At 46.0% G+C, this 26,905-nt stretch overlaps 1 protein-coding gene across 6 annotated transcripts; it reads right to left on the bottom strand.

Moving 5' to 3' along the window:
• Positions 1 to 459: 459 nt before the first annotated feature.
• On the bottom strand, positions 460 to 23,551 carry EXD2 (exonuclease 3'-5' domain containing 2). 6 transcript variants are annotated; one of them, XM_073348455.1, is made up of 10 exons: positions 23,467 to 23,483; positions 22,697 to 22,894; positions 21,690 to 22,085; positions 19,599 to 19,855; positions 17,573 to 17,699; positions 15,865 to 16,190; positions 13,553 to 13,659; positions 13,171 to 13,306; positions 3,447 to 3,803; positions 460 to 2,852 (listed from the first exon to the last, which is right to left on the bottom strand). In XM_073348455.1, the coding sequence occupies exons 3-10, from the start codon at positions 22,026 to 22,028 to the stop codon at positions 2,636 to 2,638; spliced, it is 1,866 nt and encodes a 621-aa protein (XP_073204556.1). In that variant the 5' UTR covers positions 22,029 to 22,085; positions 22,697 to 22,894; positions 23,467 to 23,483; the 3' UTR covers positions 460 to 2,635. The 6 variants fall into 6 exon arrangements, with proteins under 6 accessions (XP_073204556.1, XP_073204553.1, XP_073204557.1 ...); XM_073348452.1 differs by lacking the exon at positions 22,697 to 22,894 and having other exon boundaries at positions 23,471 to 23,551; XM_073348456.1 differs by lacking the exons at positions 22,697 to 22,894; positions 23,467 to 23,483 and adding an exon at positions 23,525 to 23,548.
• Between the last annotated feature and the right edge of the window lie 3,354 nt (positions 23,552 to 26,905).

Below are 26,905 nucleotides of genomic sequence, written 5' to 3'. Positions count from 1 at the left end.
TATGAAAGGGGATGGACACTGTCAAGGTTCCTTCCCCACTCTGAACTCTAGGGTACAGATGTGGGGACCTGCATGAAAAACCCCCTCAGCTTATTTTTACCAACTTAGGTTAAAACTTCCCTAAGGTACAAACTATTTTACCTTTTGCCCTTAGACTTTATTGCTGCCACCACCAAATGTCTAACAAATATATAACAGGGAAAGAGCCCGCTTGGAAACGTCTTTCCCCCCAAAATCTTACCTTGGGCAAAAACTTACCTTGGGCAAGTTTTAACCTAAGCTGGTAAAAGTAAGCTTAGAAGGTTTTCATGCAGGTCCCCACATCTGTACCCTAGAGTTCAGAGTGGGGAAGGAACCCTGACACATGGTCATCACAAACTCATGCTGACATAACCTCTCTCTGGCAGAATCTGCCCTGTTCATCTCTCACCAAAGATAGCAGAGGAGTCAGAACAGTTAAGAAAAAGGGTTTTTTATTTAAAAGAAGTTAAATACAACTAAAATCTAGCACCAGGCAGAAACATGAATGCTGAACATTTAAAAATCAACAGTAATAATTAATCCTCACCTAATGGCTTACATTTTCAAAGCATTTTACAAAACATTAATGAATTAAGCCTCAACATCCCTGTGAGGTAGGTAAGTATTATTAGCCCCATTTTACAGATGGGGAAACTGAGGCACAGATCAGTTATGTGACTTGTTCAAAGCCATCCAGCAAGTTAGCGTCTGAGTCCGGATTAGCACTCTAGGGCTCCTGGCTTCCAATTATGTGTACAGATGCCTAGAAAATACTACTTCTCTGAAAAAGCCTTTTCTTCCCGCCACATCCTCTGTAAGACAGATGACCCCATTTCAGAGTGATGTGAAAGGGTGCTTGCCAAAAGCTATTCATCAGAGTATCCACACAGGAAGATTGTATTGGGAAGTAACATTTTTATAGACACACATTGTGCGTCTGAAAGGTGTTTTGTTTTGTTTTTAAATAGATTTCTGACTGTTCGTGCTCCCAAACTGACAGAATCACAAATGATGTCACTTTTCCTCAAGATGCAGCAGCAGCCATCAGAAGGCTGAGAGACCTGTCTGCAATTCTGACACAGTTCTCAATGAGACAAAAGTGCTGTTTCTTCACATTGGGACCCCCTCCATGAAACAGGAATGTCTCTTTAGGGAAGGTATCATAAATATAAAGGGAAGGGTAAGCACCTTTCTGTATACAGTGCTAAAAAATTCCTCCTGGCCAGAGGCAAAATCCTTTCACCTGTAAAGGGCTAAGAAGCTACGGTAACCTCGCCGGCACCTGACCCAAAATGACCAATGAGGGGACAAGATACTTTCAAAGCTGGAGGGGGGGAAAAAAGGTTTTTGTCTGTCTGTGTGAAATCTTTGCCGGGAACAGATCAAGGATGCAAGCCCTTCAACTCCTGTGAAGTTAGTAAGAAATCTAGCTAGAAAATGCGTTAGATTTTCTTTGTTTTGGCTTGTAAATTCACTGTGCTGGAGGAAATGTATATTCCTGTTTGTGTGTCTTTTTGTAACTTAAGGTTTTGCTTGGAGGGATTCTCTATGTTTTGAATCTGACTGCCTGTAAGATTCTCTTATCTTTTCTTTGTTCTTCTAATAAAGTTCTGATTTTAAGAATCAGATTGGGTTTTTTGGGTCTTAAAAATCCAAGGGGTTTGTGCTCACCTTGTTTATTCTCAAGCCTCCCCAGGAAAGGGGGTGTAAGGGCTTGGGAGGATATTCTGGGGAAATAGGAACTCCAAGTGGTCTTTTCCCTGTTCTTTGTCTAAAACACTTGGTGGTGGCAGCATTATACCTAATCCAAGGACAAAGACTTTGTGCTTTGGGGAAGTTTTAACCTAAGCTGGTAGAAATAAGCTTAAGGGGTCTTTCATGCAGGTCCCCACATTTGTACCCTAGAGTTCAGAGTGGGGAAGAAACCTTGACAGAAGGTTTCTTCCAAGAAAAGCTAACCCGGGTGCAGCTGGCCTGCACCAAAAGTAAAGAGTGGGGCTGGAATTGTGAATTAGTTTGAGGTGCAGCCATGGGATGAGGGGGAATCGGTCCACACTAGAACTTGGAAACAACACGAAGGTTCATATCCCATGTGAAGAAGCCATCCAAGATGATTAGGGGGACAAACTGGATGCAACACACCTCTCAAGGGACGGCTGGTCATCACAAATTCACGCAGCTATAACCTCTATGGCTGAATCTGCCCTGTTCATCACTCACCAAAGATGGCAGAGGGATCAGAACAGTTAGGAAAGTGCCAATTTTTGAATGGTCACTTTGAGCAGAGGAGAAGTCTCCTTAGCACACCCCCTGTGGATTGAAACAAACAGTCTAATAAAAAAGGAGGGGCTCATGTCTGCATACACGAGGGCCCCCTCTCTGTAGAACAAGAGGGTGAGGAACAAAGCAGCTCTATTCAGACTATGGTTAAAAATTCCCAACCACCTTTTAACATTGAAGTCACGTGATTTAACCATTGGTAGGGTTGTCGAGTCCCAGCAGAGCCACTGCTGACAATGGGAGTCTCCGTGGGCCATCCCGCACCCAGGAGCTTGCGGTTCCAACGGGGAGATGAGAGTCAAACAGTCCTTCCAGTCGCTGTCTGGAGTCGCTCTCACGACAGCTGGATCCGAAGGTCCTCCCCATATTTTCGAATCAGCTTCCCATGATTGTGGTTGACCGACCACCGCCTTGGGAGGTGCTTCGGTTGCATGGTGTCCAGGAAGTGCTGCCGCCAGCGCCCCTCCAGCTCCATGAGCGAGCGCAGCCCCCCTTTGGCGAAGCTCTGCACCACCTTCAGCCCATGCGGCACATAGTGCTCATTCCAAATCCTGCCAAGACACAAGGGGGGTTGGTTTCACGCAAGCCCGGTATGGGACTCTCGGCCTCCCAAAACTCCCACTGCCGTGATGTGCTGGGCGCCATCGCACCCAGGGCACTTGACAAACACAAAGCTCAATTAGGCAGGCTGGGCCAACAGAGTTGTCCACCCGACTACTCCCCCCACCCTTAGCAGAGTAATAACCTGAGTGAGAGACTGTAAGCATCTCACTGCAGGAAACACATTGTAATCTACAGCCCCAATCTCACAAGTGTATCGGTGCTGGGGTTCCCTGTGCCTGCACGGAGCTCTGCAGCACTGTGTTTGTAACGCACTGTGTAAAGACCCAGTTTGTTAAACTCTGGCCCTGGTTTTAGGAGATTAAAACAACAGGAGGTGTTTTTAAAGGAGCTCGGGAAAAAAAGTAGGCCGATTACTAGCTCTACCAATGCTGCTGGGATTTTTGTTGCTGCTGTACTATTTATGTATCAGGGCACCTAGGGCCCTGGCTAGGAGTCTTTATCTGTAACTCAAGTCTAAATACATAACTATACACATACAGATGGCTGAAACGTTAAACCTAGTCACTGGGCTCTTGTAATACCTGGTTTCCAGGCCTGCTGCTTCCTGGAGCATCTCTGATGTAACGGTCTCTGTGTTAAAGAAGTCCTTGATTCCTTGCAACAGCTCCTCCCTCCTGGTGTCAGGCAGGCTGTCTGCATTCAGCAAAGCCCTGGCCCCTGACCGGACCTGCCTTCGCAGGGGGTCCTCTAGCAGGCGTACCCCTTCCTCACAGCCAATGGGGGCACTGAACTCCTCGGCCAGCTGCTGCTTGAGATGATTGTCGTAGTAATTGGAAATGGCATGGCAGGAAGTGCAAAGCAGCAGTACGTCATGGGAGTTGTGGTCCTTCATCTGGATGGGAAAGTGTCTCCTGTACTCGTGAGGTACAATGTTCTTCCTGGGAAGGAAATAGCAACAGTCTTCACTAAGATTTCAGACGGCTGCTGCCATCAGCTACTACTTACCCGCCTGATGGAAGACTGATATTGAAAAGGAACCATCCCAGAAGCTGGAGCTTTCCACCTTTGGTCATAGCTCAGGAGTGTATTGTTCTTTTGTAAAGACTGAGGATAATCTTGGTTATTTTTGAGTTGGGGGGCAAATCCACTCTTTTAAAGTTATTTTTTTTAAAAAAGTCAGAAAAGCGCCTGTGAAGATAGCATTGGATCAGTTCTGTGTGTGTACTCTATGGCTAATCTGATGACCTTAGTGACAGAAATGTATTTTTGCTTTCCACTTCTGTTAGCCCTGCAGAGACATCACTAGATTCTGTCCTGGCCAGTGCATCAAAAGAATTCCTAACAAAAGCCCCAATCCTGCATGTACATATGCATGTATGTACCGATACTCATAGGAGTAGTCCCATTAACCTCAAAGGGACTACTCGTGTGTGAAGTAAGGCAGATGCATCAGTGCTTGCAGGACTGGGCCCAATTCCAAATGCAGGACCAAATTCTACTCTCAGCTACACTGTGCATCCCCAGAGGGCACAAAAGAATTGCATAGTTGTAACTAACTGCAAAATATGGCCTACAGAATCTTTATTACTCATGACAATGAACAGTAAGTAGCAGCTCAGCTGGACCTTCTGATCTCAGTATGAGTCTTGCAGGGAGGGCAATTAGAAAAAACTCCTTTGTAACCTAGGTAAGTTCTCTCTAGAAGCTACTGAGAGAATCAACAGGAAACCCTTCATAAGAATTCAAAGAAATTTGGGCCCTGCTTTTAGCTACATTTGGATAAAAAACATTGAGACTATTCAAAGAAAGCCAAACCTCCATTCCACCTAAACGCTCCTTTTCCTAGTCCCTGTCTTCCCTCCCTTTCCTGGTTACATGTCTTCTCCTATTTTACTTTTCTAACTCCCACCCTAACGTGTTAGGTCGATGTCTTTTAGATCTGACGAGTAATAAGATTGCAGAATTCTATGGGCAATCCCATAAAGAATGCAGTATATTGAAACATATACAAGCTATAAGTCAATTATCTTTCTGTTTATTTTCTTCATATAAAAATCAATGAAAATTAATCACAACCCACCCCACAACCCAAAATGACCCCACAGTGCCATTGTAGAGGTATTTTTCAGAGCTGGTTCATAGTTAAAGACAAAAATGAGTACGTTCATAGGAACATAAGAATGGCCACACTGGTCATTTTAGTATCACAAAAGTGTCTAATCAAAACCTTCATCTGTGGCATGTTACCCTCAATGAAGGCTTCAGGGGTGGAAACAAATTGTATAAAGTTATGAGCAACTGCAAAATCACTACTGAGCACACTTAGGGGACGTCTACATGGCCGCGGCAGCGCTGTGACATAGGCAGCGTAGTCACGCTTTATCGCTCTGGGAGAGCTCTCCCGGTGCTAAAAAATAACCGCCTCGAATGAGGGTTGGTAGCTTTAGCGCCGGGAGTGCAGCTCCCGGTGATAAAGCACTGTCCATACTGGTGCTACAGAAATCCTCCAGGGACATCTCCATAAAGTTCTCCTGGATGTACTCCCAAAAAAACTTTTTTTACTCAGGGGTGTGTTTTTTCACACCCCTGAACACCTAAAGTTTTAGCGCTGAAAGTGGCAGCGTAGACACTGCCTTAGGCCTGGTCTACACTAGGAGTTGAGGTCGAATTTAGCGGGGTTCTCTCGATTTAACCCTGCACCTGTCCACACGATGAAGCCATTTTTGTCGACTTAAAGGGCTCTTAAAAATAGATTTCTTTACTCCACTCCTGACGAGGGGATTAGCGCTGAAATTGGCCTTGCCTGGTCGAATTTGGGGTAGTGTGGACACAATTCAACGGTATTGGCCTCCGGGAGCTATCCCAGAGTGCTCAGTTGTGACCGCTCTGGACAGCGCTCTCAACTCAGATGCACTGGCCAGGTACACAGGAAAAGGCCCGCGAACTTTTGAATCTCATTTCCTGTTTGGCCAGCGTGGCAAGCTCACCTGCACAGGTGACAATGCAGAGCCCATCAGCACAGGTGACCATGCAGTCCCAGAATCGCCAAAGAGCTCCAGCATAGACCGAATGGGAGGTACAGGATCTGATCGCTGTGTGGGGAAACGAATCCGTGCTAGCAGAACTCCGTTCAAAAACACAAAATGCCAAAATATTTGAAAAAAATCTCCAATGGCATGAAGGACAGAGGCTATAACGGGGACGTGCAGCAGTGCCGTGCGAAAATTAAGGAGCTCAGACAAACCTACCAAAAAACCAGAGAGGCAAACGGCCGCTCCAGTTCAGAGCCCCAGACATGCCGCTTCTATGATGAGCTGCATGCCATTCTAGGGGGTGCAGCCACCACTACCCCAACCCTGTGCTTTGACTCCGTCCAAGGAGTGGGAGGCAACACGGAAGCAGCATTTGGGGGACAGGAAGATGATGATGTTGTAGATAGCTCACACCAAGGAAGCAGAGAAACCGGTTTCCCAACAGCCAGGATCTGTTTATCACCCTGGACCTGGAACCAGTACCCCCCGAATCCACCCAAGGCGGGCTCCTGGACCCTGAAGGTGGAGAAGGGACTTCTGGTGAGTGTACCTTTGTAGATATTATACATGGTTTAAAAGCAAGCGTGTTTAATGATTAATTTGCCCTGGCATTTGCGGCCAGTACAGCTACTGGAAAAGTCTGTTAACATGTCTGGGGATGGAGCAGAAATCCTCCAGGGACATCTCCATAAAGTTCTCCTGGATGTACTCCCAAAGCCTTTGAAAAAGGTTTCTGGGGAGGGCAGCCTTATCCCGTCCTCCATGGTAGGACACTTCACCATGCCAGGCCAGTAGCACATAGTCGGGAATCATTGCAGAACAAAGCACTGTAGTGTATGGTCCCGGTGTTTGCTGGCATTCAAACAACATCCATTCTTTATCTCTTTGTGTTACCCTCAGGAGAGTGAAATCATTCATGATCACCTGGTTGAAATAGGGTGCTTTTAGTAAGCAGACATTCAGAGGTGCCCGTTCCTGCTGGGCTGTTTGCCTGCGGCTGAACAGAAATCTTCCCCGCTGTTAGCAACCTGGTGGGGGGAGGGGTGAAGCCATCATCCCAGAGAATTGGGGGTGTGTGTGTGGGGGGGCAGTTAGTTGGGTTTCTGCTGCACGTTAACCTGGAAACCGCAGCCCCTCCTTTTAAATTGCCAACCCATTTTAAAATGGCCAACCCAACAGCTATTTCGTATGGGAAATGAGGGCGCTGCTGTTTGAAACCATTCCCACATGTTATGAAGGTTAAAGAAGCCAAAAGACTGGCTTATTATGGCTGCCTGCAAGCCAAATTCTGTTGCCCGGCCCTGCGTGAATGATCTCTCACACCAAACCAGCATACCCTCAATAAGAGGCAAAATGCGACCTTGTAATGAAAGCACATGTGCTATGTAATGTTAACAGCAAGGTTTACCGTGAAAGAGTCTACCCATTGTTCTATAAAATGTGTCTTTTTAACTACCACTCTCCCTTTTTTTTTTCCCTCCACCAGCTGCATATGTTTCTCCTTCCCAGAAGCTTGCCAAGATTAGAAGGCAAAAACACACACTTGCAATGAAATGTTCTCTGACCTCATGCTGTCTTCCCACACTGACAGAGCACAGCAAAATACATGGAGGCAGACAATCTCAGAGTGCAGGAAAGCACAATATGACCGCGAGGAGAGGTGGCGGGCTGAAGATGGTAGGTGGCATCAGCTTGCTGAAAGAAGGCAGGAGTCAATGCTCAGGCTGCTGGAGGATCAAACTGATATGCTCCATCATATGGCTGAGCTTAGGAAATACAGCAGGACCACAGACCGCTGCTACAGCCCCAGTGTAACCAACCGCCCTCTTCCCCAGGTTCCATAGCCTCCTCACCCAGACGCCCAAGAAGGTGTGGGGGGGGGCCTCTGGCCACCCAGCCACTCCACCCCAGAAGATTGCCCAAGCAACAGAAGGCTGGCATTCAATAAGTTTTAAAGTGCTGTGTGGCCTTGTTCTTCCCTCCTCCACCACCCCACCCAGTGCTTCCCTCCTGCACCACCCCTCCTGGGCTACCTTGGCAGTTATCCCCCTATTCGTGTGATGAATAAATAAAGAATGCATGAATGTGAAGCAACAATGACTTTATTGCCTCTGCAAGCGGTGATCGAAGGGGGAAGGGGAGGGGAGGGTGCTTAGCTTACAGAAAAGCAGACTGGACCAGGGGGATGGGGGTAGGGGTGGTGTTCCATCAAGGAGAAACAAACAGAACTGTCACACCATAGCCTGGCCAGTCCTGAAACTGGTTTTCAAAGCTTCCCTGATGCGCACCGCGCCCTCCTGTACTCTAACGGCCCTGATGTCTGGCTGTGCGTAATCAGCGGCCAGGCGATTTGCCTCAACCTCCCACCCCGCCATAAACGTCTCCCCCTTACTCTCACAGATATTGTGGAGCACACAGCAAGCAGTAACAATGGGAACATTGGTTTCGCTGAGGTCTAAATGACTCAGTAAACTGTGCCAGCATGCTTTTAAACGCCCAAATGAACATTCTACCACCATTCTGCACTTGCTCAGCCTATAGTTGAGCAGCTCCTTACTACTGTCCAGGCTGCCTGTGTATGGTTTCATGAGTCATGGCATTAAGGGGTAGGCTGGGTCCCCAAGGATAACTATAGGCATTTCAACATCCCCAATGGTTATTTTCTGGTCTGGAAAGCAAGTCCCTTGCTGCAGTTGTTGAAACAAACCAGAGTTCCTGAAGATGCGTCATCCCACATTGATGTTGCTGAAACGTCCTTTGTGATCCACCAGAGCTTGCAGCACTATTGAAAAGTACCCCTTGCGGTTTATGTACTTGCCGGCTTGGTGCTCCGGTGCCAAGATAGGGATATGGGTTCCGTCTATGGCCCCACCACAGTTAGGGAATCCCATTGCAGCAAAGCCATCCACTATGACCTGCACATTTCCCAGGGTCACTACCCTTGATATCAGCAGATCTTTGATTGCGTTGGCTACTTGCATCACAGCAGCCCCCACAGTAGATTTGCCCACTCCAAATTGATTCCCAACAGACCGGTAGCTGTCTGGCATTGCAAGCTTCCACAGGGCTATCGCCACTCGCTTCTCAACTGTGAAGGCTGCTCTTATCTTGGTATTCTTGCGCTTCAGGGCGGGGAAAGCAAGTCAAAGTTCCATGAAAGTGCCTTTATGCATGCAAAAGTTTCGCAGCCACTGGGAATCATCCCAGACCTGTAACACTATGCGGTCCCACCAGTCTGTGCTTGTTTCCCGGGCCCAGAATCGGCGTTCCACAGCATGAACCTGCCCAACTGACACCATGATGTGCACATTGCAGGGGCCCGTGCTTTGAGAGAAGTCTGTGTCCATGTCCTCTTCACTCTCGTCACTGTGCTGCAGTTGCCTCCTCCTCTCCTGGTTTTGCTTTTCTTGCAGGTTATGGTTCTGCATATCCTGCTGGAAAATGTGTGCGGTGTTTATAGTGCTCGTAATTGCCACGGTGATGTGAGCAGGCTCCATGTTCCCAGTGCTATGGCGCCTGCGCTGAAAAAAGGTGCGAAACGATTGTCTGCCGCTGCTCTGACGGAGGGAGGGGCGACTGACGACACGGCTTACAGGGAATTAAAATCAACAAAGGGGGTGGCTTTGCATCAAGAAGAAACAGAATGGCCCCCTCAAGGAAAGAGCTCAAAATCGTGGGTTTAGCAGGCCGTTGATTTCACGGAGGGAGGGAGGAAGGGAGGAGAAAATGAATACAAAACAACTCTGGTCCATTTCTTGTTTTGATCCACTTCATCTATCTTTATAGATCTTAGGCTGGCAGCAGATGGTGCGGTATGACTGCTGGCCATCGTTGTCTCCTGGCTGCTCACCAGAAGACAGGGCAGTACGACTGCCGGCAGGACTGACTCTCCATGAGACGAAACCTAAAAAGGGAAATGACCTGGCTGAGTCACTCCCATGTCTGCCCAGGCACCCCTGACCAACCTCACTGAGGTTGGCTAAAAGAGCACCCAGGAGTACGACGATGACAGCTACCAGTCATACTGCACCATCTGCTCCCAAAAGGCAATGAGCTGCTACTATGTAGCAATGCAGTACCGCGTCTGCCAGCACCCAGGAGACATACGATGACGATGAGCTAAGTGGGCTCCATGCTTGCCATGGTATGGCGTCTGCACGGGTAACCCAGGAAAAAAAAGGCACAAAACGATTGTCTGCTGTTGCTTTCACAGAGGGAGGGAGGAAAGGAAGGAAGGGGGGCCTGACAATATGTACCCAGAACCACCCGCGACAATGTTTTTGCCCCATCAGGCATTGGGATTTCAACCCAGAATTCAAATGGGCGGTGGAGACTGCGGGATAGCTACCCACAGTGCAACGCTCCGGAAGTCAATCATTGCCTCAGTACTGTGGACGCACTCCGCCGACTAAATGCACTTAGAGCATTTGTGTGGGGACACACACACAATCGACTGTATAAAAACGCTTTCTAAAAAACCGAATTCTATAAATTCGACCTAATTTCGTAGTGTAGACATACCCTTAGTAGACATATGGAGATTTTCATCAAGCTGATGAAGCCCTGAGCTCTCATATGACATCTGAAGGGATGAAAAGAACTGCACGTGTGCTCTGCTTGGCCTAGGCTCAAGGGGCTGCAAGGGACAAGGAAAGCCACTGGGAAAGTTTGCAACAAGATTGTACAGGCCTCCGTAAAAACATTCCAACATCCTTTCCCAGAAAAATCGATGAAGAAAACACCCTTTACCCAGAAGAAATCTGCAGTCAGACAGCCCAATGATCACACAAAGGGTTTCAGATTCTCTCCAGTTTCTGATGCATCTGGATGAATTTTTCAAAAATTGGAAGCTTTCATTTAAAAATAAACATCTGTCTTTTTCTGCTATAAAGGCACAACTGTCAAACTCTAAAGCGACCACGTTGCTAATCAGTTCAGGTAGCCTTGCAGGACACTTTACAGCTGCTATTGTTTAGCTGGGAGCAGAGTGGAACTCACTCCCCTCCACACCAATTAGCTTTAAGGATATGTAGTTGTCACAGCTCACCTGGGCCATTTAAATGCCAACAACAGCATTAAATACAGTGTGACAGTCAGGGTCCGGACACCGACCGGGAAAACAGATAGTTTAAGTCCCCAAAATGATCAATTAAATCAAAATGATTGCATACTGTATTATTGTACTATAAAAGTATAACGAATAAGGTCTTTTATGAAAGCTTGTAATGTTCTGAACTTGATGGTCATTACGAGATGTGTGTACAGACTGTGGTTATGGAGCTATGTATTTGTGACTATAGAAAACTGTGTTAATAATCCATGCAACAGCTTCAACTACACCTCCCAGCGGGGGCTAAGCAGTGAAGCAAGGAGGGGCACCGCCAAAACCAGAAGTTTACATGAAATTGGCTTCAAGTACTGATGCATTGTCCAGCCCAGGAAAGACAATGATGGGCCATTAGAGACATTGAGACATCCGGGTTATCAAGTCAAGAGGGAATTTCCCCACTCTGAATAAACATGAGTCACCACAGACAGAGGAAAAAAAAGAAAGAAAGGAAAAAGCCTTTAAGAACAGGCTTGGGACTCAGCTTTTTATCCAGACCTTGAGGGACAGTCTTGTGGCAAGACACTCTCCATGAATGCTGGATCCCACCTCTAGGTAGTGGGTATGCTGAGAAACTGTCTTATGGCAACAGGTAATCTGTATTATAAAAGAGATTTTATCTAATATGGAAATGTAAAAGCCTGAGGTTGTGTTTATTTGCTGTGTAACCTGTATAGGTTTGCTTTCCTTTATTCTTATCTTCAAATCTGTGGTTTTGCTATTAAATAAACCTTTTGTTTATTTTTACCCCAAGCAGGTCTCTGGCATGCAAGCTGTGGGGAACGTGCATGTCAAAGTAGCTGGTATCCACGTGGCTGGTTTTACACCTTCTCAGGTGACAAACCGAAAAGTCAGAGTATCTGATAGTTAAGAACTCGGGAAGTACAGATTTGGGGAGACTTGGAACTGGAAGGGCTGTTGGTGTCACACCCCAAGGAGTAACTAGACTGGTGAGAGCATACACTTGTGGGCTGGCTACTGGTGTCAGGGATCTGAACCACAGCTGCTCAGCACAAAGGCCTCTAAAGTTAAAGGGCAGGCAGTGACAGAACCCCTTACTGGTCTTGGTTGTTCCTAAAACATCACAGAGGGTTTGTTATTCTCTTTCATTGAAAAAAAAAAAGAGTTAAACTGGGGAGGTATGTGTACCACTAGCCTGTACAGGCTGGACTGCAGTCTGCACTCTGTTTGAACACAGCTTGTTCTCTAGTGAGAGTAAACACAACTGCTCTCTACTGCAAGGAGTGCCAACCTCTCTCCCATGCCAAACTTGTCCAGAGACACACGATTAAGGCTCTGAGTCTGACATGGATTCCGTGACTTCTGCAGAGGCCAATGTGGCTCATTCCGGGCCTTCCCGTGCAGCTCGAGCAGTTCCTGGGCCAGCCGCACCAGCCACTGCTGGGACAGCCTCGGGCCACCACGCCCCCATTCCCTCCCACCTCAGCAGCATCAGTAGTTTGGGTGTGAGAGGGGGCTCAGGGCAGGGGGTTAGGAAGCGGGGCGATACTACCTTGGGGGGGCTCCCCGGAAGTAGCTGGCATGTCTCTGCACCTCCTAGGTGAAGGGACCAGGGGGCTCCACGTGCTGCCCCTGCCTGCACGCTCCCAGCCAATGGAAGCTGCGGAGCCAGCACTTGTGGTGGGGGCAGCGCACGGAGCCCCCCTGGCTTTCCCTCACCCTAGGAGCTGCAGGGACATGCTGGCTGGTTCCGGGGAGCTGCGCAGAGCTCCCGGGTAGGGAAGCCTGCCAGCCCCCCTCCTCCTTCTCTCCCCCCCAGCCCCGAGGAGCAGCCACGGCTTGCCCTCTCTCTTTCTCTCTCACACACACACACCTTGGAGCACCCACAGTTTTAGTTAGGGGTATATAGTACAAGTCATGGACAGGTCCACAGGCCATGAATTTTTGTTTACTGATCTGTCCATGACTTTCACTAAAAATACCTGTGACTAAAACATAGTCCTTACATATGATCATGTGGTCCTTGAACGGCTTCAGCCTACCCGAGATATATACACTGAATTCTACACAAGCATGACTGTGTCCCAGTTTACCTCCCACTGGTAAATAACATGAAGTTCCTTATGGTAGAGACTGAACTTGATCAGGGTCTGGGTCTTACTCTACCAGATGTATTTTTCTTCCCTGCACTGTGTAAAAACTCACCGGATGTAGGACTCTCTCTTGCCACACACCACACACAAGTTCTCCTTGACTGTCAGATAGTAATCGACTTGGGACTCAGGACGTCCTGAGGGCTCGAACTGCAGCTTCACAACAAATGGATCTGTGCTCACCAACTCTGGAAAGGTGGACGCAGAGAGGGAGGCCTTTAACAGTTGCAGAAGTGCAGGTGAAAAGCTAAATGAATTATGAACAAAGTCAAGGGACACATCCTGTTTATTCCTTCCCCCAACATCTCCAATAATTGGATCTCTGTTCAGACCTGGGCCCCTTCTCAAAAGTATCATTTCTCACCCAACACTATCATGGCAAAGAAAAAATCTCTTTCCTAGACACAGACTAATATGAGGACTGGCATACGTACCTCCAATGCCCTTGTCCAGGTACCACTGGGCCTTTTTGCGATCACAAGTACACAGAGGCTGTCCATCTGGTGCATGCAGGAAGCAGTTATCATACAGGGGAGATTTTCTGTGAAACGGGGTGAACATCATGACAATTATAATAAACAGGACCCCAGAAACTGAGCTCTATGTATCTACATATTTCATGCTGCATACACCTGGCATCCTTTAAGTCAGACGACTGCCCCCAAGAGTACACACACTTCTAGCCCTCAGCAACATGTACTTATGGGTCAGGTACCATACTGGCAGAACAGGCTGTCACCGAGGGCAGCAACATCCTTAGTGACTGACTGTTCTGGCTACAACTACTGACTGTGAAGGATCCGTTTCCCAGATCAGTAGCCAATACCCATGAAGCTAGGAACTTTGAACCCTCTGTTGAAGCTATCATTGACAACAGGCTTACATTTCAGAATTAAATGTGAGCAACTCTCAATGGTGAAAAGTAACTTATTTGTTTAAAATCTGGTTTGGATGCTCTCCAGTGTTTTCAGCAATACAGGGAAGGAATTTTTTTTTCTCCAAAATGACATCTTTACTTTGACAGCACCCCTTTAACAAAACTAAATGCCTGAGGAGGAAGATGTGCTGCATCTTCCAACCAGGAGGCCCTGAGCAGAACTGTGGCAACAAAGCTAGATAATTGTCAGGAGCAGAGATGGACAGCTACTGTTGTAGTGTAAAGTGCTCCTTCCCCTACAATCCTTACTCCATTCACCAGCACCAGTGTGATCACAGCTGTACGAATTCCCTGAGTTGAACTGCTACCACAAGAGGCATTAGGCCAAGAACTCTTGCACAAATTTAAATTATTCAGTAATTCATACGGTCTCTACAGTAGGGAATTTGACAAAAATATTTCCACTAGTACATGGTGATAAAAACAAACAAATGAAGATGCTGGGATTTGTCTATTCTAAGGCTCCTATCAGCAGTTCAGGTGAACTGGTAGTAAGCACTGGTGGGAATTTTTTGTGGTAAAGGTGACATTGTTTAGCCTGGCCAGCCAAGATAGAGGATACAGAAAATAAATGGAGAAGCAGGTGTAATAGCTCCATCAAAGGTGTCATCTGAGTGATTTAGGGATTAAAAATACAATTTCAAATTAAAACAAACATTCTCCTAGAAATCAGCAATGGAAAAAACCTTTTGAATCACATCTAATCTAACCCTAGAGACCAGGGAAGGATTATTCCCTACAATATGTTCTCCAGCACTTTGTCTTGACTAGTTTTAAGTGTCTCTAATGAAGGGGCTTCTTGATTTAAAAAATAAATAAATACATACATACATCAGCCTGGATGTAGCTCAGAATTCTGTTATACCAGCTATTTTGTTTTTCCTAGGGGGCTGAGCCCTTCTTGGACTGTTTGATGTTGGCTCAAAATGTTTGCTGAAAATATGAAGTGACCAGAGAAAATTACAAGTAATAACAGAACACTGTTATTTCTATTTTAATTGTTAAAGAATACTAACAAATCAGTTTTTCTGGCTCCATTAAATTATCTCCCCCACAGCTAACCTAAGAATTTTAACAGAGAAAGTTAAACGTTGAAATATCTATTTTTCTTTTTCATTTAGCTATGACTGAAGTTGTTTAATTCCTGATGTTTGTTTATATAAATATCTCGGATATAATCGAATTAAATTTAAAAACAGGCATATGAATTCTGCATCTCCCCTTCCTGGATTCAGATTAAGGAGGTTTATCTAACTTGTTTTAATTTAAAAAGCATTGTAAATAAAATAACTGAAGTTTCAGACAGTCAGATTCCATTGTTACATAAGAATTTAGGATTTACCTGTTCAGATCAGACCATTGGTTGAAGTCTTATATTCTGCCACCAGCAATAGTTAAGCTGGTGCTTGAGAAGAAAACGACCCCCTCGGTCTAACATTATCCATCCTGCCTAGCCAACTGTGAAATGCTCTGCTTAGGCGCAGGCCAGAGATTTTCCTTCTTGAGCTCTGAGGCAGTCAAATTATACCTGATTATATCCCTATTTTAGAAAGCAGAATGACAAATGTCATATTGCTCTGAGGTGCGCTCAGTGGATTAGGATCTCTAAAGCATCAGAATGATCTTGAGCTCTCTTTTATCCTTTGGTAAATGTATCACTTATATCCTACATTTAACTCTCAGGGTTAGCTATTGGACACCAGCAGTAGTGAATGTGCATAACCATAATGAGCAGGGCTGGAAGAATCAAAATCCTGTCCTCGCAAACTTAGTTAAGGTGCATATAGTAAAAAAGGCTCATGCAATTACCTTGCAGAATATCCTACACCCAGAGGTTTTCGCTTCTGTTTGCGGGGATCCTTCACTTGTTGATGTACTGGGGACTGGCCATTAGTTGCAGACTTCCGATTCCTTGGTTTCTGCTGGGCGTCCGCCTCTCCATTTCCATCATCTCCTAGACTGCTGCTGCTTCTTCCTCTGAATGGGACATCTGTCAAGCCCTGGCACTTGCCCAGTACTTTTTCCCAAACAACAGCAGCATTTTCACCTCCACTTGTAGCAGGGATGAAGAAAAATCCCAGCAGATGGAGAAACAGAGCCACTGAGACCTGGGCATCCTTGGCAGCATAAGTGACCTGGGGAAAAGAGCCAGAGCTCTGTGTTACTGTGCAGAAGGAGGGCTAATGCCTTGTGAGGACCTGAGACAAGATCCCCCAACACAGCAAATGTGAAACATCTTTTCTAGGTAAAGAGGGAGCAGCATTTATTTGACTTCCTCACTTCAGCGTAAGTTCCTGTCTGGGAGCCTCTAGTGCTCCCTACCTAGAACCACAGACCCTCCTCTTCATTATGCAATCCAAAGCCCTTCCAGTAATCTGCAATGTAGCCAGTTGACCCCTAGAGGGAGTCAGAAGGTATTATACTGTAGATACAAAAAGAAAAGGAGTACTTGTGGCACCTTAGAGACTAACCAATTTATTTGAGCATGAGCTTTCGTGAGCTACAGCTCACTTCATCGGATGCATACCGTGGAAACTGCAGCAGACATTATATACATACAGAGATCATGAAACAATACCTCCTCCCACCCCACTGTCCTGCTGGTAATAGCTTATCTAAAGTGATTATCAAGTTGGGCCATTTCCAGCACAAATCCAGGTTTTCTCACCCTCCGCCCCCCCCCCCCCAACTCACTCTCCTGCTGGTAATAGCCCATCCAAAGTGACAACTCTCTTCACAATGTGTATGATAATCAAGGTGGGCCATTTCCTAACTAACTAACTAACACGGCTGTTACTCTGAAAACTGTAGATACAAAGTCAATTTAAGACGACTGAAGGACATGCAGAGCTCAAAAGACAATATTTACATATGCTCACCGTAATCCTGTCCATTGTACACCATTCAAAATGATGGCACAGACAGACTGACTTCAAAGGCAGACAATCCTTTATATGGTTACCTCCCTACTCTCAAAAAGCTGAATGATAATCTGCTCATTATACGGTCAATCCTCAAGGGGCTGAGCACACAAGCTCTTGTCAAGCAAAGTCCTAGAGCATCTGCTTAACGTTAAGCATGAGTGGTTCCATTCAAGTCTATGCAACTAGTCATGTGCTTGCAGTTAAGCAGGTGCTCAAGTACTTTGCTGGACCAGGATAAACATGCTCAGCACCTTCAAGGCTCAATCCCCAAATCAGCTACAGATCACTCAGAAAACCCACGCAGATCAGCAATCACCAGTTCCCTGGTGCTTGCCTATGAACAGAAATAATACTTGGCACTTCAATCCCCTTACATCCAAATATGTCAAACAGCTTTCCAAAGTTTAAGCCTTGAATGCCTCCACCCCACCCCAAAACAGGAAAGAATCCCCATTTAAAGAGAGGGAAACTGAGGTAGGGAGAGATGAAGCATCTGGACCAGTCAAACACTGAGCCTGTGGCAGAGCTGGAACAGACCACAGATCTCGACTCCAAATCCTGCCCTTTAGAATAACTACAATCAGAAGACACACCTGGTCTTGAGTCAGCTCTTCTGCCTCCCAGTTGCTGCAGCGCAAGCGAAGAGACTTGTCGAGTGGGCAGTTCAGGACTTTCTCAGCTAGAGATTTGAGGCTGAGTCCATTACAGAGCAGATCCTTCCTTCAGTTTAACAAACAAGAGCAAATAAATGGATACAAGCACCAATCAAATTGAAAAATGTTCGCATCCACCCCAGATCTATTTGAACAAGAGGAACTACTGAAGTGTGTGATTAGATGATGTATGTACTATACTATAGGAACAGGACACCTGCTCATCTGTAAGCTTCACTGGCTAGCATAGTTCTTTCGTCTTTAGGTCACTGGTTGGTTTTGGAACAGAAGATCTCAAGCATGAATGTTACCGATTCCCGCTTGAAGCTGTTTCACATAATACAGACACTAGATCATTACAGAGTCTAAGAAGAATTCTTTTTGAGAGAAAGAGTGGGGATCTTTCCATCAGCTGTCTGCCTCTGAATGAAAATGAGAGATATCCTACAGTGATGGGCAAGTTTGCTGTATGGAATTGAAATGCCACCAGATCAAATGGCCATGAATGGGCTACATTTTGCTGGGAAATGAGAGATCCAGTCATCGCTTTAGAGGAGAAGAATCAGAAGATACACATTTAAACTGTCCAATGAAAGACTCAAGGATTCCGTGTTGTCTGAAACTCATGGTTGCTAAAGAAGTGGCACAAGACCAATAGACCTACACACCAAAGGCCTGTAAAATATTGCAATTGAAGAGTGTTTCTAGGCAAAAGGTTATAACTTTATTTCTTTAACATGAAAGCAATATCAGAAAATATTATTGTATCTTTAATGTTTCACTGGAAACAATTATTAAAGGAGGAAATTAAAAGCTGATCATTGTGTACATTTCTCAAGAAGTCTGATAATCATCTCTTTCCACTCATCTGCTGATTGTTTCTTTAACCTGTATCTGAGGACAGTGTATGCAGGTACCCAGTTACATAGGAAGCACCCTGCCACACACAGATTATTATAGACCACTGAGTTTGGACCTCTGATAAGCCAAATTAATGACACCTAGGACAGGCAACCTGCAAGGAGGCCAATGGACACATCCAGTTTGCATAGCTGGAATTTGTTTGTGGGTCCTCCTTGATCACTGAGCACTATCCAGTATGCATGTCAGTCTGCCCTCTCCTCCTCCTCCCGGGAGCAATGTAGGCCAAATCCAAATATTTAGGTGGGAGGAAGGAAGATAGGGTCTCCAATATTTGAAATTTAACTTTCCTTTCACTGGTCACCATGCAGATAAATGAACAGTTAAGTTGCCGTGTTTATGTTCACGGTGTAAATGGTGACAGGCAACGTTTCAAATCCTGGCTGTTAGATATGGAGTGAGAAGGCTGCTCACCTGGTTATCATATAACCAGTGTTTTCCATGGTATGAGAGCCGATAAGAACTCAGAATGTGTCTGCAAGAACATTTCAGAGAGGACAAAATGAGTTGTACACCCTAGAAGATGGAGAGAAAAAAACAGCCTACTGTATACGGAGACAAGGTGTGTTTCCCTTTCTGCCTCTTTTAGGTCTTTGTCTTAATTATCAAGATTCTCTTACAATTCAATACTAGTTTAGTTTGAAATTGTGAGCCACTGGGTAGAAGTTACAATATATACACACTGCTTGGAAGTATTAGTTGAGTTCTTAATAGATGCCCTTGTTACAAAAGCCCCCACCACAATTGGCACTACTTGGCTTCCATACTCACAGCCTCAGTACAGAGCACAAGGATTGAACGGGCCATGGAGACCCTATCCCCTTGTCCCCAGAACAGTGGTCTGCATGGGTCACAGTTTGAGGCATACTACAAGGGCCGGGGGGGAAGAGGAGGCTTGCATTGCTGCTACCCAGGCCATAACTGTTAGGAGGACAAATCCAGGACTACCAATGTGGCATCCTTCATCAGAACCAAATCCATTTTTTAAGATTTCCAATTAAAATTGTACACTCTAAATACACTGCTGTTGTTTATGGATACGCACCTCTGTCTCATGGCTAGGTACCGGAGATCTATGCTCCCTTTGACTGCAAGGCCATAGTTCTGAAGTAGCTTGCAAGAATCTTCCCAACATCCAACGCCAACTTTTAATATAGTGCTATCTGCCAAGATGTCCAGTAAAGACTTTGGGACAGTCTGTCCACTGCTAACCAACCTGGGCAATCGAACAAGAATGCAAAAGCCACTGGAAGAGGCCATCTGTAAGAGGGATACAGGACTGGCCTTTCCTTCCACTGACACCTAAAACCAAAGAACCAAACAGCACTGGCGTTAGAGTATTAGTATATGGGCACAGAACAAACCACAACAGAATCCTAGGCATTACAGATGGAAAAGACATATTAAGTGATCTAGTCCAGCATTTCTCAAATGCGGCCACTATGGCCGCATGCAGCCACCAGGGCCTTTTCTTGCAGCCACAGCATCCTGGGCTGTGGTTGGGGGGGAAAGGGGGCTCAAAGTAGTGGCCTCTCCTACTCCGTGGTGCTCCTGGATGCACTGACTTGGTGTTGGTTGCTGGGGCTACCAGGAGGGGTTGGGCCCTGCCCACCTCTGGAGACACCTGGGGCACAATGCTGGAGAAGCAGGCAGCCAGTGAGTTCCCCACCTTCCTGGGGTGGTGAGTCTCAGGCCACAGGGCTCCAGGCTCTGCCTGGGGCTCCAGCTGCGTGGTGGCAGGCCCCATCCTCCGGACACCGGGCTTCAGACTCAGCCTGCCCACTGCCTCCCCTGACCCCCATCCAGGGCTTAATTCATCCCCAGGCTTGCCGAGTAAGTCTGCTGTGAAAAGTGATACTTGTATGCTTGTTAGTATCACTCTTCACAAAAGACTTACTAGCTAGTAATAAATAAAATTACAATGATTTGGATGTGTATATTTGTTTGTTTTTCCTAAAGCTAATTAAGTATTTTAGAGAAAAGTGTGAGAACGACCACTAGCAAGAGTTGGTGGCCATGCTCTGAGGCCACCAAATAATTTGTCCTGAGAACCCCAGTCCACTGTAGCATTGTTGCACACAGTATATTCTGTAGTGCATTGTCAAGTCTAATTTTAAGAGAGACAAGCAATGTGGCTTCCCCCATTTTCCTTGGGTGACTATTTCACAGCCTAACGGATTTCACCATTCAGTCCTTTTTTTCCCCTTTAGCCTAGGGTATGTCTATACTATCCACCGGATCGGCGGGCAGCGATTGATCCAGCAGGGGTCGATTTATCGTGTCTAGTCTAGACGTGATAAATCGACCCGAGTGCTCTTCCGTCAACTCCTGTACTCCACTGCCATGAGAGGCGCACGCGGAGTCAACGGGGGAGCGGCAGCAGTCAACTCACCGCAGTGAAGACACCGTGGTAAGTAGATCTAAGTATGTTGACTTCAGCTATGTTAATCACGTAGCTGAAGTTGCGTAACTTAGATCGATCACCCCTAGTGTAGACCACGCCTAAGGTAATGTATGTAGTGTAGGTGAAATTCACCCTTCAGAAGAGGGCCAGCCCAAGGTCTAGACATCACTTAAATCCCACTGAAAGCTGGTTTTGACCACTTAAATAGGTCTTGTGCTGGCCCTCTTCTGGGAATTTCATCTTCTGTTAGGTCCAATATTTTACATATACATTTATAAATAGCTGTGATTTCTCCTCTTTTAGTTTATTTTTAGTTATAATTTTTAAAATATGTAAACGCCTTAAAAATAAGGCTGAATTAATACACTTCTAGTAAGTTATCTTGAAAGAAACATTGTACGAATATATAGTATCTAGCCAATCAAAAGCAGTTATAATTCCACCAATGGAATATGTTAAGAGTTATTCCAAAATTTTAACGAATGATGATCTCAATATACTTCAAATCCATGCTCAGGTAATTTAAGTTTTTACTAAAATCAAAATCAATAGACCCTTATTGCATTCCCTGGTGGTAACTGCACAGGCAATTTCAAGAGTCATTTCTGGTGCGTCCATTCTAACTACTAAAACCAGAAATGGTGTTGGCGCAAGAAATCTTCAAAGCCTCATCAATTCTCTGCCTTTGCCCTAGGAGGCTGGAGGACAGATTTTCCTTGATCAAACACTTACCCACTCACAGTCAATCCCAAGCACTGGCCACCTCTGAAGCTCCTTCTTCAGTAATGGTTCCACTTGATCCCACTCCTCTGCCTCTGAAACTATCACTATTTTTGCACCAAGGATCTCCTCTACCCAGGAAATGGTGGGAGAACCGACATATGAATGCAACTCCTTCTCCTCCACTTCCGTCAGTTCCTCATCGCCTGACCTTCTCAGAGCTCCACCTTGTTTACCACCACCACGGACCCTTTCTTTCCGACGCTGGCTTACTTTCCACAAAACGAGACCCCCTACTGCAACGCTCAACAGGGTTGCCACAGTAACTGTCACTGCTGTTTGTCTGAGCATTTTTCATCCTCCTCTGCTTCACTCACTCAAAATAGCATTGCAGAATTTTCTTATAGACTGCAAAGAAAAAAAGAGGGACAGATAAAGGATAGATATTAAAGAATTTATTCAAAATTTTTAATATAAAATTAAGAAAATCAAACTGCCACTATTCAGACAAAGATCTAAGCACAGATCAGGATCATAAAGCAAAATGCAATTTTTAAAATGTACTGAATTCTATTCAGGAATAAATCAGGGATCAAAGCAAATGACACACTCTGGAGCAGTAGTGTGTTAAAAGCTAATGAGTCTAAATTCAGGTCTTGGTTACACCAGTGTAAATCTAGAGTAAATCCACTCATTTACATCAGTGTAACTAAGAACAGAAATTTGTACCAAAAACCAGTATTTCCCAAAAAATCCACATCCCTCAGCCATGTAGTCATACAATCTAATCTCCAGTGTAGACAGTGCCATGTTGGCAGGAGAGCTTCTCCTGTCAACACAGCTACAACCTGTGGCAGAGGTGGATTAACTAGACCAACAGAAGCAGCTCTCCCATCAGCATAGGAACGTCTTCACTTAAGTGCTACTGCGGTGCAGCATTTTAACAGTAAACCTGTCCTAAGTAATATAGGCCCTGATAGTACAAGATGATCCATTCACCCATGTGTAGCCCCACTCACTTCTTCAATGTCCTCCAGTGTAAACAACTTAATTTTCAGATGAAGTTTGATGAATAGGACCATATGATGATGCCGCCTGCAATGGCAGGGGCTGAACTCAATGACACAAGAGGTCTCTTCCAGTCCTATGTCTCTGACTGTGCAAAGCTAAACCTGGAAAGCCACTCATCTGCAGGATGGGGTTCTAATACTCCAGTCCTGCAAACAGTTTCAAGCACGTGAATACCTGCAGATGAAAGTACCACGGACTTCACTGGAAGGACTCACGTCCTGCATGGTTACACGTGTCTAACTGTTTGCAGGACTGAGGCCTGTGGTGGCCCCGACCCTGCAAGCCGAACCACGTGGGAGGTGCCAGGCAGCACCATACCCACCACCCATCCGCTGGGTCACCCCCACACATCCCAGATCCGGGGAAGAGCTGAACGCACCAGCAAGGAGGGGCCAACACGAGACACCCCGCAGGCTGCTCTGGACTCCACAAGCTCGAGGGGGAAACACCCCCTTGTAAACTCTGCCCTTGGCAGCGCGACGCCACCGCGCACACCTGGCGGGACGCGGGAAGACACCCCCCCCCCGGGGGGGGAAATTCCTGGGGCGGGGCCACATTTGGGGTCCGCAGCGGTGGGGTGCCCGGGGCTGGGCACTCGAGGAGGCGCCATCGGCAGCCGGGCGCGGCAGGGAAGCAGCAGCACCGTGTTCCCGCAGCGACGCCCGCCCCGCACACAGAACCGCGCGCGGGGATCTGCAGCCACCTCCCTGCCCCCCACCTGCCTGCGCCTGGGCCCTCAGCGGAACGCCGGCTTCTCTCCGGCAGCAGGAACCTACCGGGCTGCACCGACGGACACTTCCGGCGGGCACACGCCCAGAGCGCCCCCTTTAACGGACACTTCCGGTCTCCTGTTCCTAGTGGGCGGAGCCTCCCGTGCAGCCCGGCGTCCCCCTGGGCTTGTGGGCGCTGCCATCTTGTACGGCACGCGCTCTCTGGCTGTGCCGGGACTGCATTGAGTCCAGCTGCCCGAGGGGCTCTGGGGTGAATACCTGTTCTGTGGTTAAATCAGTGGTGCAAAGCTCCGTGCACGTCATAAGACACCTAGATAAACTTTCTAGTTCATGTTGGAGTAGGGTGACCAGATGTCTCGATTTTATGGGGAAAGTCCAGATATTTGGGGCTTTTTCTTATGTAGGCATCTATTACCCCCACCCCCTGTCCTGATTTTTCACACTTGCTGTCTATGCTGGAAAGCAGCCTATGGTCATGGGGATGTCGGTACCAGCTCTGTAGGGTGTCAAAGAGAGAAGTCCAGGTTGTGGAAGCTAAATTTAGATTATTAGGTGAAATGCATAAATCCTTGGTCTCCACAGTAACTTTGCCTGAAATACCCTCCAGTTCTATATGTAGGGCTGGCTAGGGCCATGTCTACACTAGTGAGCTTAGAGCCACACAGCTGTACCGCTGTAAGATCACTCCAGGAGCCGCTCTATGCCATCGACATAATTATTAAAGCATAATTAAACCACCTCCAATGAGCAGCGGTAGCTATATCGGCACTAGTGTAGATTCAGTTATATCAGTAAAAAGGTATCTAACAATCCTGAAGTATTTGCAGAACCACAAGAAGAACTGAATGGGTGGGAAACATAATGATTCCTTGGAGGACAGATTGCTGTGGGACATAGTGAGAACCAGTTCAAGGTTGTTGGTGCCATTCACGGAGCAGCTGCAGATGGTGCAGCGCTGCTTCTGGACCCAAGAAATAAGCATTGACTGGTTGGATCGCATTGTAATGCAGGTTTTGAATGACAAGCAGTGGCTGCAGAACTTTCGGATATGCAAGGCCAGATTCTTGGATCTGTGCACTAAGCTTGCCCCAGCCCTCCAACTTAGGGACACCAAAATCAGAGCTGCACTGACAGTGGAGAAGCGAATGGCGATTGCACTGTGGAAACTTGCAATGCCAGATTGATACTGGTCAGGTGGGAATCCCAGTGGTTATAGCTGCCTGCTCTGTCCTTTACAACATCTGTGAAACAAAGTGGGAAATGTTGCTACAGCAGAGGTGCATCAACTGTGTGCTGAATTTGAAATGCCAGATACAAGGGCTATTAGAAGAGCTCAATGCAGCACGGAATGGCTTTGAAAGACCATTTTAATACAGACCAGAGTAATATGTGTTGTTAAAGTGTGCTCTACCTGGCCCTGCTCTTTTGTGATCTGGAAGGACTTGTGTGGTGACTGCTGTTGGAATATAATATTGTCAGTGCACCTATTAATTTTGTTTCTGAATGAGTCTATGAATTGTGTGACACTGTGCAGTAAGAGGTAATTTGTTGATGTCAGAACTGCTGAGCACTCGGCAGCATAGGTTGCGAATTAATAAAGATGAATTATGTAATAGAATTTTATTCTCTAAGAAAATCAGTGCAAAAAACCATGCAATTTTATACCAAATACATTAAAAACATAATAAAACTTAATAAATAAAGAGAGCAGGACTTATGAAGGGGAAAGAACATTCATGTCCATTTTAGCTACTCATATACCAACCATGGATTTCACAGGTCTGTGTATGTGAAGCTGCGATTGTCTTTAATATCCCCCGGGGTGGAGTGATAGGATAGTGCTGTGACTCATGATGCCACCTGGAATGTTGAGGGGGGATTGTGACGCTGGCAGACCAGGTTTCAGCTCGTGCCAAGGCACCTAGGCCCCACTGAAAACTAACAGATGCATATTGTTGGATCATATTAAAGAAGTTCTGTATTAAAATCACAAATGAGTTTGATTCCCCAGAGTTTAAATTCCAGGGTATTACTAATTAAGAGGTCTCTTGGTTTTTGGTACTGTTTCTCTCCCTCTATGTGTGAAACTTGCAAGCTGCTAATTGTGTTAGTACATTCGAAGACAGAGTCTGTTCTCAAAGCAATTCACACAGAGAGAGACTCAAAGCAATACTCTAACAACAGAAACAGCACCCAGAGACTCCCCGCCCTTTTGTTGTATTAACAATTGTGATTAAAATAGAGATAGAGGATGTATGTGGATGGATGCTTGGTGTGGATAATAACTGAATGATCAGGGAGGTGCCAGCCTAAGAATCCAGTGTCCATCGGCTGAAGAAGGCGTCAAGTGGAAATAACCAGAGGACCCCCGGAGGGCAGACTGGAATCCACCCAACAGCCTCAAGAATGGGAGAACCAAAGAACAAGATAACATCTTGGAGCCGTCAGGAATGTGCTATCTGCTGATTGATTCAGCAACAGCATGATGAAGCAATTCCCATAGACTGGCATAGGAAGAAATTCCTATAAAAATAGACTCTAAAAAGTGAGAACTTTGGGGTCTGATTCTGCAAACCAACTTCCAGGAGCATCAGATGAGCATCTGACAAGGCCCTGCTCCCTCCTCATGTCCAGGCCACCTGGCCAGTGGCTTGGCATGAGCAACTCTAAGGCTGGTAACTATGATAACAACCTTGCAGAACCTGTGTGTGTGGGTGTGTGTGTGTGTTTGTATGAATGAATGTGTGAATAAATATGAGGTTGAATGGAATGTTATAGCTATAACTAACTGCTTACTATGATTCTTTCTGTATTCACAATAAATGTGGTATTTTGCCTTTTTTCCCTTTAATAAGATCCTGCTGGTTTTTATTTTATTGGTACAACAATATCTAGAAACCAGTCTGGCTCACCTATGTGTTAATATTGTTAAAATAGGTATTAGATTTATAGAGATATGTTTAGTGTGTGGACTTTATGAAATGCTTGTGAGTTGCCGCATGCATTAATCTCACTTATAATATCCCACGGTAAAAGGTAATATTTGTTTACTTTGTGACTATAAAAGTGTTTGCTATGAAACTGGAAACCACTCAGTCAGGAGAGAAGCATTACCAAGGGTATGTCTACACTATGAAATTAGGTCGATTTTGTAGAAGTTGATTTGTAGAAATCGATTTTATACACTCGATTGTGTATGTCCCCACTAAGTGCATTAAGTCGACAGAGTGCCTCCTCAATACCGTGGCTAGCATCGACTTACGGAGCGGTGCACTGTGGGTAGCTATCCCACAGTTCCCGCAGTCTCTGCTGCCCATTGGAATTCTGGGTTAAGCTCCCAATGCCTGTTGGGGCAAAAACATTGTTGAGGGTGATTTTGGGTACATGTCGTCAGTGGTCCTCCCTCCCTCCGTGAAAGCAATAGCA

The sequence above is a fragment of the Lepidochelys kempii genome, chromosome 6, assembly GCF_965140265.1.
Source record: "Lepidochelys kempii isolate rLepKem1 chromosome 6, rLepKem1.hap2, whole genome shotgun sequence".
Lineage (NCBI taxonomy): Eukaryota > Metazoa > Chordata > Testudines > Cheloniidae > Lepidochelys > Lepidochelys kempii.
Note: the sequence above shows the minus strand (reverse complement) of the source record. Positions and strands in the feature narration are given on the sequence as shown.